Source organism: Dryobates pubescens, chromosome 4 (assembly GCF_014839835.1).
Source record: "Dryobates pubescens isolate bDryPub1 chromosome 4, bDryPub1.pri, whole genome shotgun sequence".
Taxonomy (NCBI): domain Eukaryota; kingdom Metazoa; phylum Chordata; class Aves; order Piciformes; family Picidae; genus Dryobates; species Dryobates pubescens.
In genome coordinates this window covers 42,151,095-42,167,524 of record NC_071615.1, presented here as the reverse complement: position 1 = coordinate 42,167,524, position 16,430 = coordinate 42,151,095, and the positions used below count along the sequence as shown (strand labels likewise).

The window sequence follows — 16,430 nt, the reverse complement described above, 5'->3', positions numbered from 1 at the left end:
ATGAAGCAAACAAAAAACCTCCTCCCTTGCTTTCTAACTATAAAAAAGAAAGGTTCATTTTTTTTTTTACCTCAAATACATGAATATGAGTTGAGGGTTCATAATTGTGTTTCATTCTGTAAACCTGTTTGCCTTTTTAAATCCCCTTCCCACCAGAGGAACATTTAAAAACACTGATTCATTCTGTTGTGATCAAGCATCAGCTTCTTGAAGCAACCTTAGGGGGAGGAGTTAATAAACTCCATGTGTGGGAAGCATTTTTTTGTTGATTTTTTTTTTCCTTGCCTGTTTTGATTTTGTTGGCTGCAGAATGAACAATAAGACACCTTTCCCCCCTATAAGTTCAGTTGATTGCCATCAGCTTTACGTTTGGCTACAGCAGTTGCTAACTCTGCTTCTATGGCTGCTCATGTCAGGACTTCTTTTACACTGAAGTTGTTTCTTACCCAGTGGCATTTGCCACAGTCCATAGCAGGTTTTCAGTTGTGTGGTGGGATGTGTTGTATTTTGGTTGTATGTGGGTTTTGGTGGCAGTGCTGATTTTACATATATATATATATATATATAAAAAAAAAATATTTCATCCTCATCTGTTTAAATTTGTGAAGAAAGCTTGAGAGGCGATGGGTTTAGTCTTCACACAGCTCTTTGGAGCTCAGGGAGCAAAAGGGTTGTTTCAGCGAGTGGATTTGCAGGGACATGACACATAGCTGGTAGTGCAGCTTGGAGGCAGCCCTGAGAAGTAACAGCACTCTGATGGTGGGTACTGGCATTCTCTGCATTGTGGTGGTGGTACCAGGCGCCAAGACCTGTTCCAGGTAACCAGTACAGCAGTGCCTACCTAGAATGCATGAAATGAATAAGCTCTTGCCCTTTGCGTGATCCTAAGAGTGGAAAAGACAGACCATTTGCTTTCTATCCCATAGGTATTGAGTTCAAACAATTGAATGGACTAACATTGTTGATGTTCACTTGATCTCCTTTGAAACACATTTAACTCTTCTCCCATAGAGTCCTGCTTAAGAGGAGCAGGTTTGCACTGTGTGGGTTTAAGGCGTGAATGTTGTGCATAGCTCCTATGGCTGCTGAAATAAGGCACTGTTAGATGGTGTTATTGTTGAGAATTAAGGAACAGGAGGTAGCAGGTCTCTGAGGAAAGGGAGGATGGTGAGAAGGGTCTGTTAAGAGTGTGGGTATAACAACAGTGCGGAAGCGCAGTCGCTTTGATACTTCTGTGTGCGGTCAGCTCTGAAACAGTGGAATTGTGACACACCTGAGAGATACAAAATAATCACAACTGCCAGCAAAATCAAGATATACTTTGTAACTCTGTGCCTTCTAATTGTTTATCCTGTGGGGGCATGGGGTGTTTTTTTTCCTCCAATTTGTCCATTAGGGGAGGTGCAGACAATGAAACTCTATTAGTTAAAATGTATACTGAGACTTTATGTAATGCAAGGATGCAACCCCCAACAATTTCTGATACCTTTTTAACTCGGGAGGATTTTGATAGGTTGAAGAAAAACAAAATTGTAGAGGGAGGGCAAAGAGAGAAGAATGCACAGAGGATCCTGAAATTGGTTTTTTTCCTTCCTCTTCCCACCACATTTTCCCTATGACATGTTTAGTACAGTTTCATGTGTGGAGGGTTCTTGTGGGTTGGGACCACCTGCTGTCCCCATGTGTGTGCTCTGTTTACATAGGAGAGATTACTCCTTCAGATCACCAAGCTGACTTATAGTGAATTGTCCATTTTAGTGGTACTTTACCCTTTCTGTCTCAGTACACACATGTAGCACAAGTATGTTGCTTCCTTGCCCAGTGATCTTTTCTGTCTTACCTGTTTTGTGTTGCAGAGGTGTTCATGTCTGCCAAGTATAAGGCTTCATGCCTCAACATCCCCAGAATAAATATGGTGACAGTCATCAGCATGGCTTGAAGTAACTGAACCTAGTTACTTGCATAATCCCTGGAATTGAGGATTAGAATGTGTAAAATTCCTCTTAAGAAAAAACATTGCCAAATAAGTGCTTATGGACTAACCTTACATAGAAACTAGCAAGTCTTTCTTCTTGCCCAATTAAAGGTGTTTTGAATGTCTTTGAAAAAGAGAAACAAGTGGGAATACCTGTTCACATGCTGTGAACTAGAGCTTTCAAAAGCCTTCTTATGATACAGAGCACAAACTTAATCTACCCAAACTCTCTTTTTTTTCAGTTGACATCTATTTGCATTGCCTATTCAGAATGTAAGAAATGAATTAAGAACTCTGCTTAAACTGGAAAAAGTGCATACACAAGGCTTACATGAGTCACACTGATGAGATATGCTGGCAATGTTTACTAAGGTTTTATTAAGACTAGCTGAAACTGGTGTAATAAAACATGTTGGTAGGATTTTTCAGGACTATTTCTTGCCTTGCATACTTGGTATGAATGCAAGTACTTGTAGAGTAACAAAACTTTATATTACTTAAAGGTAAAACAAACCCCTGTAGGTTTATGCTGCCTGAGAGGTGACAGCAACAGGAGCTTTGTATATACTGTACTTGGAAGGAAATTAGGGTTATGAGGAAGACAAAAAGCATCCTAAAAGAGCTGACATTGTCTGAGAAGAGAATTTCCAAGATGCTGCTGCTATAGTTTCCACATCTGTTGTGTAGAATTTTGTTTCTGCACAAAAAGGCACTTTCTGAAGTCAGAACCCTTCCTCATGGAAGCTATTGTCGCTCCTTGAAATGCAGTCAGGCACAGCTTTGTCCCTTAGTCTTTGCTATATGTTTGTATTCGGTCTCGGATTTTTCTTGAAGTTGAGAGCTGGTTCCCTGCACACAGAGGTGATGGTGAATTGCTAGTGCCACCCTGCCGCGAGGAGCTGCCAAAGCTGTCTCTCCAAGCAGGAGCTGTGCAGGTATTGCAGCTTGTGGAGGATTCGGGCTACATTTGCTTGCTGCTAGTTCAGTGCTCCTTCTTGTCCCGGCCACACAGAGCCACCTCCATTATTTCTATCCTTTCTGTGTGTGGGGAAAGGGATTACCAGATTTGTGTAGTTTTGGGTAATTTTAAGCAATAAGTTTACATTAGTTTGTTTATATATATGAAGATAGAAGCTGATAGTGATTGAAATGGAGAAATCTTGCAGTGCTTGTAATCTTTTATCTTGCACTGGTTGTGTGAGATTCCTCTCTTGGTCCTGCAAAGCTTTGTTCATTTCCCCTTATTGCTAATTGTACAGAAATAACGTTGATGCATGTGCAATTTTTTTTTCCATAAGGCTTTAACCTCATGCATTAGGTGACAAATTATAATTACTTAGTGTAGCCAAGCAACTGATGAAGGTGTAAATAGTTTCGAATTAAATGGTTCACATGGCTATTTTTTGTCACTTTGAAGCTACCTTTCAGTTCTGTACTAAAGCTGCCTCACTATTGCCGTAAAATGAGGTGCACAGCAGGGCTGTACCCGTTTTGTACTTGGCTTGCCATTTCCTTTGGCTCTATGAATGTGAAGAAATGGTACTTTTAAGGTGTCATTTTTCCCCTGCCCCTCTGCTTTCCTTCTCCTTACCCCCCCCACGACGTTCAAATTATTTCTGTGCTACAAATGTTTTAAACAGCATCTGGCATCAAACTTTTCAGTCCCTGTAAGTTGTGGGAATAAAAAAAACCCCCACCCATCTCCAACCTCATGTTATCTCCTTTATTGTCCAAGTTAGAGAATGCTTGCCTCCTCCCCCTCTTCCTTTTCTTTTTGGCCTGCTTTTCAGGTGTTGGGAAGTAAAAGAAAAGATTATCCTTCTGGAATGAAATGTGGGATGGGAGTTGTGTGTCTGTGTGTGAACCTTGTATGTGTGCTTCTGGAAAGGACTCCTCCCCCTCTCCTCACTAGCAGACACACACTGCTCAGTGTGTGCATTTGTCTAGCTTGGTGTGGAGCTGGGGTGAGACCTGTTGTTGGTGTGCTGGCTGGGCTGTTGTGTGCTTGTGTCCTTCTGTGAGTGGCACTCCTTGCTACGAAACTCATGAATTTTAATTTGAATCTACAAGTGTGAGAGACTAATGGCATGCCACAGTTTGAAGCACATTCAATAGCCTATTGGCTGCCAATTTTGTGGTTTGGGATTTTTCTGCTTTAAAGATTCCCAGTATTTTTAATGAAGAATGAACATCCCCTTTTTATCTGCTACTTTAGGACCCAGCTTTCCAGTTGCAGGTTGCTGTGTGTGAGATCGTTTCGATACTTCAGAGCAGTGTATCAGTGCTTTAGGGTGATTGTTCTGTAGCAGTATTGCTAGCTGAGATTACAGTTTGAGGAAATCTTTGCAAACTTCAAGGAAATGTTCTCCAACTCCCCTCTTACAGTGAAGCAGCTCCTGACTTCTGCTTTGCTCTCTTGGAAACAAAAGCTTAAACAAGGTTGTGTGTGATTTGGGTTTTTTTGTTCTCCCTTCCTTGCCTGCTTGTATGACCACAAAACAGCTGAGAAATGCTGCACAGCTGAAACCTGTTGATCTTTTCTGGAGAAGGGCTGCCGCTTGATCCCATGGTCACTGTAGCATTGGGGGTGATGCCTTCATGTGAGGAGAAGTTTTGAGCAAGGTAGCTTTGTGCTGTAAGCTTGGGCTGCGCCCTGAAGAAAGCTTGTGAGAAGAGCATTTCACGATGTGAAACTCACTGTAGGCATAGGTGGGTTGGTGGTGTTAAGGAGTGCATTTTAAAAGGATCTGTGGGGAAAAAGAAAAGATTTCAATTTTACTGGTGGACAGGAATGTCTCTAAACTTTGTTTTCTTGCAAGGTTTTGCTGGTCCACCTAAGTCTAACAAACTTCTGCTACAAAAAGTCTTTTAACTGTGAATTGGTTTTGGTCCTGAGCAATTAAAACACCAAGTAAAACTGAGTGTTCGAACACAAGAAGCTTACTTGAGCTGCTTTGGTGAAACAAAATATAGATGAGACTTTCAAACCTAGGCTACTCAGTGTTGTCCCCTCTCTCTTCCCCTGACCTTCCCAGGCTAGCCAGACAGACCCAAGCAGAATGCCTTACCTGAGTTCGGCTGAAACTGTGTTAATCTACACATTCTTGTAAATCCCAAGGGGTTTGTGGCATCTCTGGCATTTATTTGTTCTCTCACTTTGAGGGAAGGGAGGAGACAAAGGACTTGGCTGTGAAAGCAGCCAGCATGCTGCCAGGCTTTGCAGTAGCACTTCAAAGTGAATGTTTTGTTTACCAGATAAGCGAAAACTGATGTAAATTTGGGGTGAGAATACAATGGGTTTACTGATGCTTACCCCCTTCTCCCGGTCAGAGATTGAGAATGTTAGTCATAGAAATTAGAAAGTAGTCTGTATTACATTAATGGAAAGCTTGATATCAAATGTATACAATATAGAATTTGTTTTCTTCCTTGAAATGTAGGCTCCTTAAGTACCTCCTTGGTAAATGGAAAAACAAAACACCCAAAAAACCCCCAACCAACAAGTAACAATGATGAATTCTTGACGTGTGTGTAGGGGAAACCCAGCACAAGCGCATGGGATTATTGCACTCATTTATAACAGAGAACTAGATATTGAAGTCCTTAAAGCTGAAATATAAAGTCTCCAAGAAAAGTGGGGACTTCATGAAATGTAACAGCTGTCAAATGTGTAACAAGTATTTCTGTAACAGCTCTTTTTGGACTTGAAATGGTTTTGACCTGACATTCCCCTCGCAGCGATCTGTTGGCTTTTTTTGGAGCCGTGTGCTTAGTTTTGCCCCTCTTCGTTGTGACAGATTCTTGAATGTATGACACCCACTAGGTAGAGTCTATCTTGCAATAATGTTTTCTTTCTGTGTCTTGTGTTGTTTATTTTTTCTTGTTTGTTTGTTTTCCCAACTATTTTCTTGGATTTATTTTCAGGAGTCGGAAGCTTCAGATCAGAAATATCCCGCCTCATTTGCAGTGGGAGGTAGGAAATCACTTGAAAAAACCACAATTCTTTCTGTGCTTTAAAAAACTGTGTTTCTGTTTCACTCTTTATCCACAAGACTTTCCCCCTTCCCCCACCTTTCACTTGCTTTGCACACACCACCCATTCTGTTCTGGGGAAAAATCCTTTGCAAGCGGGAACAATAGAGCCTTCTAAGCAATTCAGATAACTGTCTTCATTTCTGCTCTCTGAGTTAACCATAAAAAATGCTGAAATGGATTCTTTGGTGAATGCTGACTTCCTGATGCAGTCAGTCTCTTTGACTGAAAGCTTGGCCGTTTTGGACCTTTGCTGGTGGCTGGTGTATGAGTTCAGTAAACTTAATGAAAGTTCATGTTGAAATACTTTCTCAAAACCTTTACCAAAGCCAAAATGTAATGCTGTTTTGTTTTTGTTTTGTTTTCTCCTGTTTTGCTTTTCCTTGCTCCTCTATAGTGGTGGTATTATACAAATTGTTTGCTCATGCTATTACAGTTATTGGCTCTGGCTGATACATTGTGTACTTGCTGTTTACACTCTACAAATAGTGTTATGGTTTTTGCAGTTATAATTGGGCTACTGTGAGAATGGATATGTTTTCTTTGCTGTTCTTCTACCTTGTATGTGTTTAAAATACTGTTTTCATGTTTCACTAGTGGTAAGTCATCCTTTTGCCTGAGGGAGATTAGAGGGTGGAGGGTTTGAGGATAAAGCTCCTGTACAGTTGTTCTCTGAGCAGGTTTGGTCTGCTGCCTTCCTCTGACTTTCCCTCTGCAGCTACTTCTTTGTTTGCACTGCCTGATTGCTTCCTAGCTTTGGAGAAAAATGGAGTCATTGCTCTGTCCACTCTAGGCTGTCAGCCACAGGATTTCTGTGTGATAGCAGCACACACCACCTCTCATTCAGCTGAACCATGATACTGATCCATTTGATACATTTTTGTTTCCAATTCATAACAGAGTTGAGGGTGACTGATTTGAGGGTTTACTCTACTTTTTTGGGGGGGTATAAACTCTCTGATGAATCTGTGTGGGATTAGTGTCACAGCAGAGGTATCTAATTCAGAAAATGTTAATAAAAACAAATAAAAGCTCTGCTGAGAAGAAGACATCAAAATACTTTTACCTGCTTGTCCCTCCTTACCCACACAGCCATTACTGCTTGTATGTTATAGGTATTTACCTTGTTTCCCATCTGCTCCTTGATTTTTTTCCCCCTCAGTGTTTTCTCTCTTCCTCCACTGCTGCTGTTCCTGTAATGACATCTGCTCTCAGTGAGATGTTCCTTCTACCCTGTGTTTTTAAAACTGTCTTCCCTAAGTTCCCACAGAAGAGTTACAATGGTCACTATTAACCTCATCTCAACCATGCCTAGATGTCCTGAAGTTGCTTGTATAGCCCTGATTCTTCAGGTGCAGGATTTAGAGGCCCTGAAATAACCTCTACAATGCTCATGCATTCTCATGCAAAATCAAGGCTGCTTGCCAAGTGTGCTATGTCCATAAATAAAACTGCAGGAAGTTTAAGTGCTGGGGGTCTGTCACTTCTGCCCTAAGCAGGTAAGTCTTGTATGTTAGGAGTGCTGATAACAAAACACAGCAACTGGTGATGAAGTTTATCAGGGAATTGTATTCAACTTACCTTGGACTCCAGTGGTGGTTGTGGTTTTTTCTCTTTCGTCTTTGTTTGTTTTTTTGGTGCTAAAAGACCTTGCTAAAATGTTGGAGTTTGAGCTCTATAAGAAAGTTTTGGATGATTTCTCCTTAAAACAAATCCTCCTTGCAATAAATTGCTTGGTAGGGAGAGTGTAAGGTTATACATGGAGAGATTCATATTGCAGCAACGCTCCTGCATAGTATGTTCTGAGGGGATGCTGTGTGCACACGTATGGCAGCTGGAGCAGTTTCACTTAAATTGTTTCTTATAGTCCCTCTGTGCCAATTTACTTGCCTCATCACTCCTTTGTTAATTGCTTGAATCAAGACTGATTTCTAATGGGTGTGAAATCTTTAAAACCAAACCAAACTAATGGAAGAGGCCTCTAGGTTAGTTCAGTCTATCAGCCTGGTGTACCTTCAATGCTGAAATACAAAACACACTCAGTAACCCATAACACCTTCCTTTTTAAAGTGACCTACATGAATAGAATGGAAGAAAGATGAAAGATCTTGTGAGTTGTTTTTTTTTAGTCCTGGTATAATTATTATTAGGCAGGTTATGTTGTCATTCTCTTCAAGTGTTTTCTTAAGCTCTGTTGAAATAGTTCTTCATTTAAAAAATATGGTTTTTATAGAAAATGAATGGCTTCCAAGGAAGCCACAGGTGTGTACCCCCAGCAGTTGGTGTGTGCACCTTGAGTTGGACACTTCACAGATGTTCTTGATGCTAGTGTGCCACAGAGTGTTACCTGTATGTCCTGGGCCAGGTGGCACTGAGACCCAGTGAGTGTGGGTGCCCACCCACACCCAACAGAGATGGTCCTTGGCTCATAACAAATCACCCACAAAACCTCTTATAAAGTGTCCATAATGTTCTCAAGTGCAGCTCCTTGGATTTGGAGAAAGCAGGTGTGGAAGAGTGGTAGATGTGCTGGTCCTGTAGCAACTTGGCTGCAATGTTTGTAACATGAAGTGTAAGAGCTTGGTAGCAGCCTCCCACTCCTGAGTACCTCAGAGAACAGTATTGTTCCTTCTGGTTTTCAGAACCAGAAAAAACATCGGGAATAAACTGAAGCTTAATCTGATTTGAGACTCTGTTGTGCTGCATCAGCTGAGGAAGTTACCCTGGTGTCAATAAGGGTGCTTTCCTCTCCATGCAGAGGGGAGCTGGCTTGTAAGATGCAGAAAATGCCAGAGTAAATGAGTTTCTTGTGAAACCCTTGAAATTGTTTCACTGCTTTACCCTCTTTCTGAGAGGGTGCATGCCTATTTAGCAAAATCTAGTGCCTGTAGTGATGTGGAAGAGAAAGCATTGAACTTCAGTGTTAAGGAAATCTTGACTTGCACTTGGAAGAAACTGGATATCCTGAAGACTCACACGAGGTAGGATGCTTGATCTGTGGCTATTCCATATAGACTGGGAAATACACAATGAATGTAAATGGCCCCAGAATAATGAACACTTACTGATGAAACTTTTCATAAACCAAGTACACAAAATCAGATTATTTACTTTTCTGGCTGCAATACTGACTCTTGCAACCAGTCATAACAATGGACTTGTCTCCTTGGGTAATGCAAAAAGTAATAGTAAAAACAATGAAGGTAAGATAACCCTTTTAGACTGTATTCAGGCCCAAGTGGTGGAAGAAAGGCAGATAATGACCTGCTATAATCTGCTGAGTTACTACACTGAAGCAAACCCGTAAGGTTGCTATTCTGAAGAATTCACTCTTAAAGTGCAGCTGTAAAAGATACTGTTCTATGTATTCTAAGGCATTCAAGATTAAGTTTGCACTAAACTTGCCTGCTAGTTAATCTGAACTTCAGGAAGTTCTGTGTGTTTGTTGTTTTTTTGGGTTGGTTGTTTTTTTTTGGTGAGGTTCTGCAGATTTCTGTGGGTTGAAAATACTCTTGTACTACTTGCCCAGCTAGGAGAAACTGGATGTGAAGGGAAGGCAACATCTCTGTCTAAACTAAAGACAAGGTAGGACTTGAGTCAGACTGCAAGTGAAGCCCAGGCTGGTAGAGGCTCTCGAACTTCATGTTCTCATCCAGCAGGTCATACCCATTTCCCCCACTTCCTTCCCTGGGCTCTCTGGATTTGAGGACTTTGGATCAGTGTGCATCTTCCATAAAAGCAGCATCATTTCTGGAATGCACCCTCCCTCTGCTTGCATGTAAATTGCCTACAGAGGTTATTGTATCAATTTAGCAATTTGAAGGACATGCACATGATTCCACCCTTAGTGATACTGTGATGATCAGACTATTTTAAAATCAGGTTGACTTGCCACTAAGGTTTTGTGAAGGAAACCCTCAAACAATTATTATACTTTCTTTTTTAGTGATAGTAAGTGGGCATTTCCTCCCTCCTGCCCTTTCCTTTCCATACTCAATGTCCAGATTGATGCTAAGAATCACTTCAAGTGAGAGATTTGGCACACCACCTTTTCCCATTCTACACACACCCCAATCTCATCTTTCCCTGGCACTAAGGTTTCTGCAGGAAACCAAATAGATCATTATTACTCTTTCCTGAACCACAGTCTGTAACACACTGTTTTGACTCCTAATTTGTAACCACAAGTAATTCCTCACTTAACTCGTGAGCGTTCAGTACTGGAGGTGTATTTACAAAACAAAATGATACGCCTTCCAGAAGGAGGTCTAGGTGTGGTGATTTGAAACTCAAGTACCTAGAGTTTATTTCTCATTCAACATGACAGGGATCCATGTGGAGTTCTTCTCAGAAGGAACTGTTGTGTGAAATGTCACTTATCTCCACACCCCCCCCCCTCCCCCCCTTTCCTTTCTTTTTAAACATTTTAAAACCAGTTTCCTCAGTGTAGAGTGTGCTTCAAGGGATTTTCTTCCCAAATATTTTTCTGTGCTTAGTGAATAAAACACTAGAGAACAGACTTTCAGGACACAGATGGTGCCAGAAACAGCACTTGCTGGCTCAGCGGGAAGGTATCAGTTGAAGATTTCCCACCTACCTTCTGTAGGTTTATTTCCTTATTGGTTTGTATGGAGCAGATAAACACATACAGTGTTGATGAACTTTGCAACAGAAAAGGTAGACTAAAAGCCCAGCCTGTGCAATGTCAACCTGTTGAGTTGAGCAGAGAAGCAAGGAAAACACTGTGAATGTATATTCCTAGCTCTGCTGTGAGACTTGCAGGTTGCTTTCAGGAGCAGAAATGCGTGGGAAGGGAGGTCTGATTTAGCTCTTCCAAAGGAAAAAGTATGTTACTAAATACGGCTTGTTTTGCCTTGCTTCTTCATGGAAGTGACAAATGAAGCCTCAGAGTGATGCTGAGACCTCTGATGTTTTAGGTTCTCCAAGAAATAGTAGTAATGGAAAAAGGTTTCTGGATGAAAGTTGTAATGTGAGTGCAGGTTCAGCATTGAGACTTCTATCAATGCAATAAAGGTTTGAGACCTCTCTAGTCAACTGCAAATTTAAACCCCAACCCTCAGTTTCTTTCAAAGATTCAGGGCTGGCTATGGACATGAGTAAATGTTAGTAAATCTTCTTACAGTTGCACATAACTGTTTGTTCTGAAGATTTGTAGTAGCTTGTGTTGCTGCTTCGATTCAAAGAGATGAGCTGTGTCGGGTGGGTTGGCTGCTTTACTAGTTCTTTAACTCTAGAAATGCAGTGTGAAAACTGATCTTCCTGAGGAGCATCCTGCTTATGATGCACCTTATTCTAGAATACCAAGAATATGAAAAGGACAGGTGGGGTTCAAGAAAGGCAAAAGAAAAACATGACACCATTGCAATTAAGAGTAAATCAGAATTATACAAAGCTGGTATTTCTCATAAAGCAACATGTAAAGAAGAGATGCAGGAATGAGCTGAGCTGCAATGAAAAGACTTCTAGAAGAAAGATGAATCAAAAGAGAGGTTTAAAATGTATTGAAATATGGTCTTTCACCTCAAGCCTCTTCCAAGAATCCTAACTTAATGTACTGCTATAAAAATAATGTATAGCTACAAAAATGCTAGCAAAATTCTGAGCATGCACAAATTATCTGCTGCTGCCTGCCAGGTGTGGGAATTTCTGTTAGAAATCACTGTTTTCTGCTTCCTCCTCATCAGGATATAAGCTGTACTTTTTGCCACTTACTACTAGCCCTACTCAGCAGGAGAACATGATAGTCTGTTCTCTCTGGTAGTTTTCTACATGTTTGAAGACCTATGATGTTTAGGAAGGGTTGAGGAGAGAGTGTTAAGATCTTTCAGTCTCTTCTTAAGACTGACTTTTATGTAATTGATTGTTCTTAAGTCTTTCACCTGGCAATGTCCCATGAGGCTTCTACAGAGTAGTTTCTGTAGTTTAATTGCTTTGAGCTCTTCTCTTGTTCTCTATGCACTTGCGCTTTCACCCTTGTTCCCATCTTCAGATTAATAAACAGAAATCTAATACAACACTAGGTGTGGTGTTCTGCAAACTTTGTGAAACGGAGCTCTTCAGTTTGGCAGTAGGATGGTGATGACTGTTGCCTTGCAGTGATTACAAGCTCAACTTGTTACCTGCCATTGTAGTGCTCACTATTTCCCTCATGAGTCTGTTGCGGAGGACAGTGTCAAAAGCCTTCTGAAGAGAGAGATTCCCCCCCTCCTCCATTTACTGTTAATTCTGCTATGATGAGAAGTTGGAGAGATTTATCAAGAACTATGTACATCAGAGAAAGCCTGAATGTTGATGATCTGCTTATTTTGATTCCTACCCTGCCAGACAGAAGGTAGATCAGCCGCTGGGGCAATACAGAGTCCCTGGGCACATCACTGCTTCCATGTCTTGGATCTACACCCAGTGGAAAGATACGCTAGTCATGTTTCTTTTCTCTGACCTGGGCCCCACACTCTGAACTATTTTGCCTAAGCTGCACTTAATTCCTGTTTCCTAACTGCTCTTAGCAGGTGAGTCAGACTGACATGGGAAAAGGAACTGCATTTGCTGCGGACCACCCAGTTTTGCACTTAGGACAACATACTAGCTTATGCTGGGATTTTAATTGCCTGGCTTAATCATAAGGGGTGATGTTTGCAGGTATGTGTGAGGTAGTAAACACCATATGCAGGTGTTTAAAATACAGGATATGGGAGTAGAGGTCCTTGGATAAACATGCAACAAACTTATTTCTCACTTGGAATGATTTATTCATATTAGCGTGTTGGTTGTGGCAGTGTTGATAATTGTCTTACAGTTATAAAGAAGGAAGAATCCAGCAGGGAAAGTACTTGGAGGAGTTTGGGGCACATAATTTTTCTCTTAAATCAGAATCTTATTGATGCTTTGATCAAATGTCTGCCCCCATTTAAATGTTAATGTCCCAGATGCCGCCACTGATGATGAGTTTGCTGTGCTTTTCCTACAGTTGTAGGTTTAGACAAGTAGCACTGTGTTAGTTAACACAACTTTTTTGGTAGGAAACTTGTATTGCAGTAGATTAAGTAAGGAATAGAGAAGTTAGAGGTGGGCTCAGGGCTCTTTTGTGCTAAGCACCTAGAAGTTATGGAAGGTGGTCTTCCAACCATAGCAGCTAGACATAATGCCAGTACTCTGTTTCAAAGAAATATGAAGGCTCACCAAGTCAGAGCTGACTGACACAGTTTAGAGGTGTGAAAGTTATCCTTCCTCCTGGTGGCCAAGGTGAAAAGTTGAAAGAATAGGAAGTTGAAGATCTGTGGTTTGTTGCTGCAGGAAATGTGGTGTCAGGATGGTTGTTCAGGCAGCCACTTTGACTCACATGGCAGAGGCAAGAAGGTTGGCTGAGCACCTTTTGAAGAACACGCTGAAATGCCAAAGCTGCTTGACCAGAATATTAAGGAACCTGGAACAGCTCCTGCCTCCTCTGAACGTGCTGAGTAGCAAACTGCAGTGACTTTGGGGTGTATTTTTTTGAGCTGTCAGTTAACCTTCCTATGGAGGGATAAGGTCAAGAAGTGGAGGGAAACATCCGTTTGAACCTGAGACTTAATATATTGTCTTATGCGAGTCACTTAGCTCTGAGATGCAGTGGGTTGTGTAGATCTCTGTTAGAATATGAGCTGCTTTTGGCTGTGATGGGCTCTAATGTCAAAGCAGAGAAAACCAGTGAGTTTTGAGTGCTAAATGTGGCCATTCCAGTGAAGACACACAGAAGCTTTGGCATTAGAGACTGCACTTACGGGTTTATCTTATTTCCACACCCCTCCCACCCCCACCCCCACCCCAATATTCAGTGGGAGAAAGAGTTAAGGGATTTTGGTTTGGGTTTTCCAGGGAATTTCTGGGTTTGTGACTATTTTTTTTGTCATCTGGGATAAAGGCACAACCTGTGATTCCTTAACTGGTCAGAAACGCTCTAATACCTGAATCAGCAGTTAGCATGCAAGAATTTGGGCATTGTCACCATGAGGCTGCTTGGCATTGTTAGAACAATGTGTTTCTCACAAGCCTAGAATAATATGGTTGCTTGTTTACCCTGTCACTAACAGTGACTTGGAAACTTCAGAGATCTGAAGAGACATACTGAGCTTGCTTGGTTCAAAACACTTCTTGGGAAGGCAGCCACCAAATCTTACTTTTTATTTGCAGTTCTAGAAGGTGTCTGTGAAGACCTTTGTTGAAAAGTTCCATAGCCATAAGCTTTGCTCCCCTCAGCAAGGCTTATGGTTCCTTTTACTTAAGGAACCGCTTTAATCATGGCTCAACCTCTTTATCCAGTGTTGTGACATGTACTTTCACAGAACTACAAAACCATTTGGGTTGGAAGGGTTCTCAGGAGATCTGTAGTCTGACTTTCTGTTCAAAGCAAGGTCTGTGGTGAATTCAAACCACCGGTCTTGGAAACCTCTAGGAATATAGTTTGAGCAATGTCTCTGGGTGACCAGTTCAAAGGATTAATCATTGTGTTAGTAAGGATTGGGTTTTTGTGTACCTGGTGAGGATGCCTGTTGTATCAGCTTAAGTTTCTTGTCTCTTGTTCTCCTGCCCTGCAACTCTGAGAAGAGCCTGGCTGTATCTGTTCTTGGGCTCAACAAGGCTGCTTTCCTTAGCCTCTTCTCAGTGGGAGGGGTACTTTATCTTCCAGCGAGCTTCCTAGCCCTTAACTCATTTCAGGTTCAGTGGCGTACACACGAGTGTGATGGTCCCCTTTGACTTTGTATTTATTGATTTCCCTCCATCTATTGCCTCTCTTCCTGTTAACACAGCCAAGGTTGCTGCTGACCAGCTTTGCTGCCAGGACACAGACCTGGCATGTGTTCAGCTTGCTATTCACCACTACCTCACATGGTCTTTTTAACAGAACTACTCTGAGGCCCTCCTCAGTCTGTATCAACGTGAAGGAGATTCTTCTTTTCCTTGTGCAGGGCTTTGCATTTGTCCTTCTTTAATTTCATCAGGTGGTTATTGGCCTGTTCCTCTACTAGCCCTAGGTCGGTCTTGATGGCAGCCCTGTCCTCTGGAGTGTTGACTGTTTCCCTCAATTTGATTTTATCCCCAGATTTGAGGAGGGTGTTCTGCAGCACCGGCTCCAGGTCACTGGCAAAGATGTGAAGTGGGACTGGCCCTAGGATAAACCACTTGTTACTGGTCTCTCAGTAGAATGTGGCCACAAGTCCTCCAAGGCCAACTGTTACTCATTATAGCATTGTTTCTGGAACTTAAGCTGAACAGAGTGTCTGCAAGTCTGCCACCTGCATGCAGAGGAGGAGGAAAATGCCTGGCAATGGTATTGTATCTCTGCAGATGGAACTTAGGCTGCATGCCACTGGCAGCTAAATTTTCTTGAATGTGACAAAATTAACCCGTTGTTCAAAACACCCTGAAATGAGGCAGCCCTGAAGTGAAATAAGCAGCACCAACATGCTGCTGCTTTCTATAAGTTCTATATAGAGAGAGTGATTGCCCATTGGAATGGGCTGCCCGGGGAGGTGGTGGAGTCACCATCACTGGAGGTGTTCAGGAGGAGACTTGATGGGGTGCTTGGTGCCATGGTTTAATTGATTAGGTGAGTTGGATTGGTTGATAGGTTGGACACAATGATCTTGAAGGTCTCTTCCAACCTGGTCTGGTCTACTCTATTCATTTCACATGCAATTGCATGATCTTGTGTCTCACTGGCACTTCATTAGTGTCAAAAACCCACCAAAACCAAACCAACAACGACCCACCACCAAGGGACTACTTGGTGAAAATTGTAGCTTCTGAAAACTTTTCACTTTTTAATGCAGCCTCAGTATAGCAAATTGTAATACAAGTCCCAAAGTAGGTTTTTGACCTATGAACTAATATACTTTTTTCTCCTTTTAGAAGGAAAATGTACTCTTCTCCCTGTTGATGCTATTGACAACACTGCTGTGTCTTCCACTTGTAAATTTGATCCCTCCAAATTATTAGGGCTGCCTGATGTCTTAAATCATAATCACTTTAGTTTGTGTGAAATAGTAGTTGGGCCTTCTATGGAGATGCTGGGAGTGCAGCCCAAAAAACTTCTGCTGAAATTAGATGCCAGTACTTCTTGTGTGTTTGTTTTTTTTAATGTGTGAAGCTGCTGGTAAAGCTGTGTGCTTTTATAAACAAAGATGCCCTTCAAGTGTTGCAAAATGAATGTGATTAAGAAACTAGTTTTTTTTTCTGCCCTGCTTTTGGAGGAGTGAAGTAATTTTTAGCTACCTGCAGTGAAAGATGATGTCACTAGGAGGGTTTGTATCTTCAGACTTGCCACTTGTATAATTTGAGAAGAGCTGAAAGAGATGCATAAATGAGTTGTTCCTCAGGCAATAACAGGACAAATGCTCTGAGCTTTTTGCTCATGATAGCTGGA

The 16,430-nt window shown here is 41.7% G+C and overlaps 1 protein-coding gene across 2 annotated transcripts in view; it reads left to right on the top strand.

Moving 5' to 3' along the window:
- Positions 1-16,430, top strand: part of IGF2BP3 (insulin like growth factor 2 mRNA binding protein 3) — a 120,196-nt gene that overhangs the window by 18,883 nt on the left and 84,883 nt on the right. For both annotated transcript variants that reach the window (XM_009908687.2, XM_054161184.1), the window contains exon 3: positions 5,900-5,948. In XM_009908687.2, the coding sequence (XP_009906989.1) occupies positions 5,900-5,948 (49 nt within the window). The remainder of the gene's footprint in view (positions 1-5,899; positions 5,949-16,430) is intronic.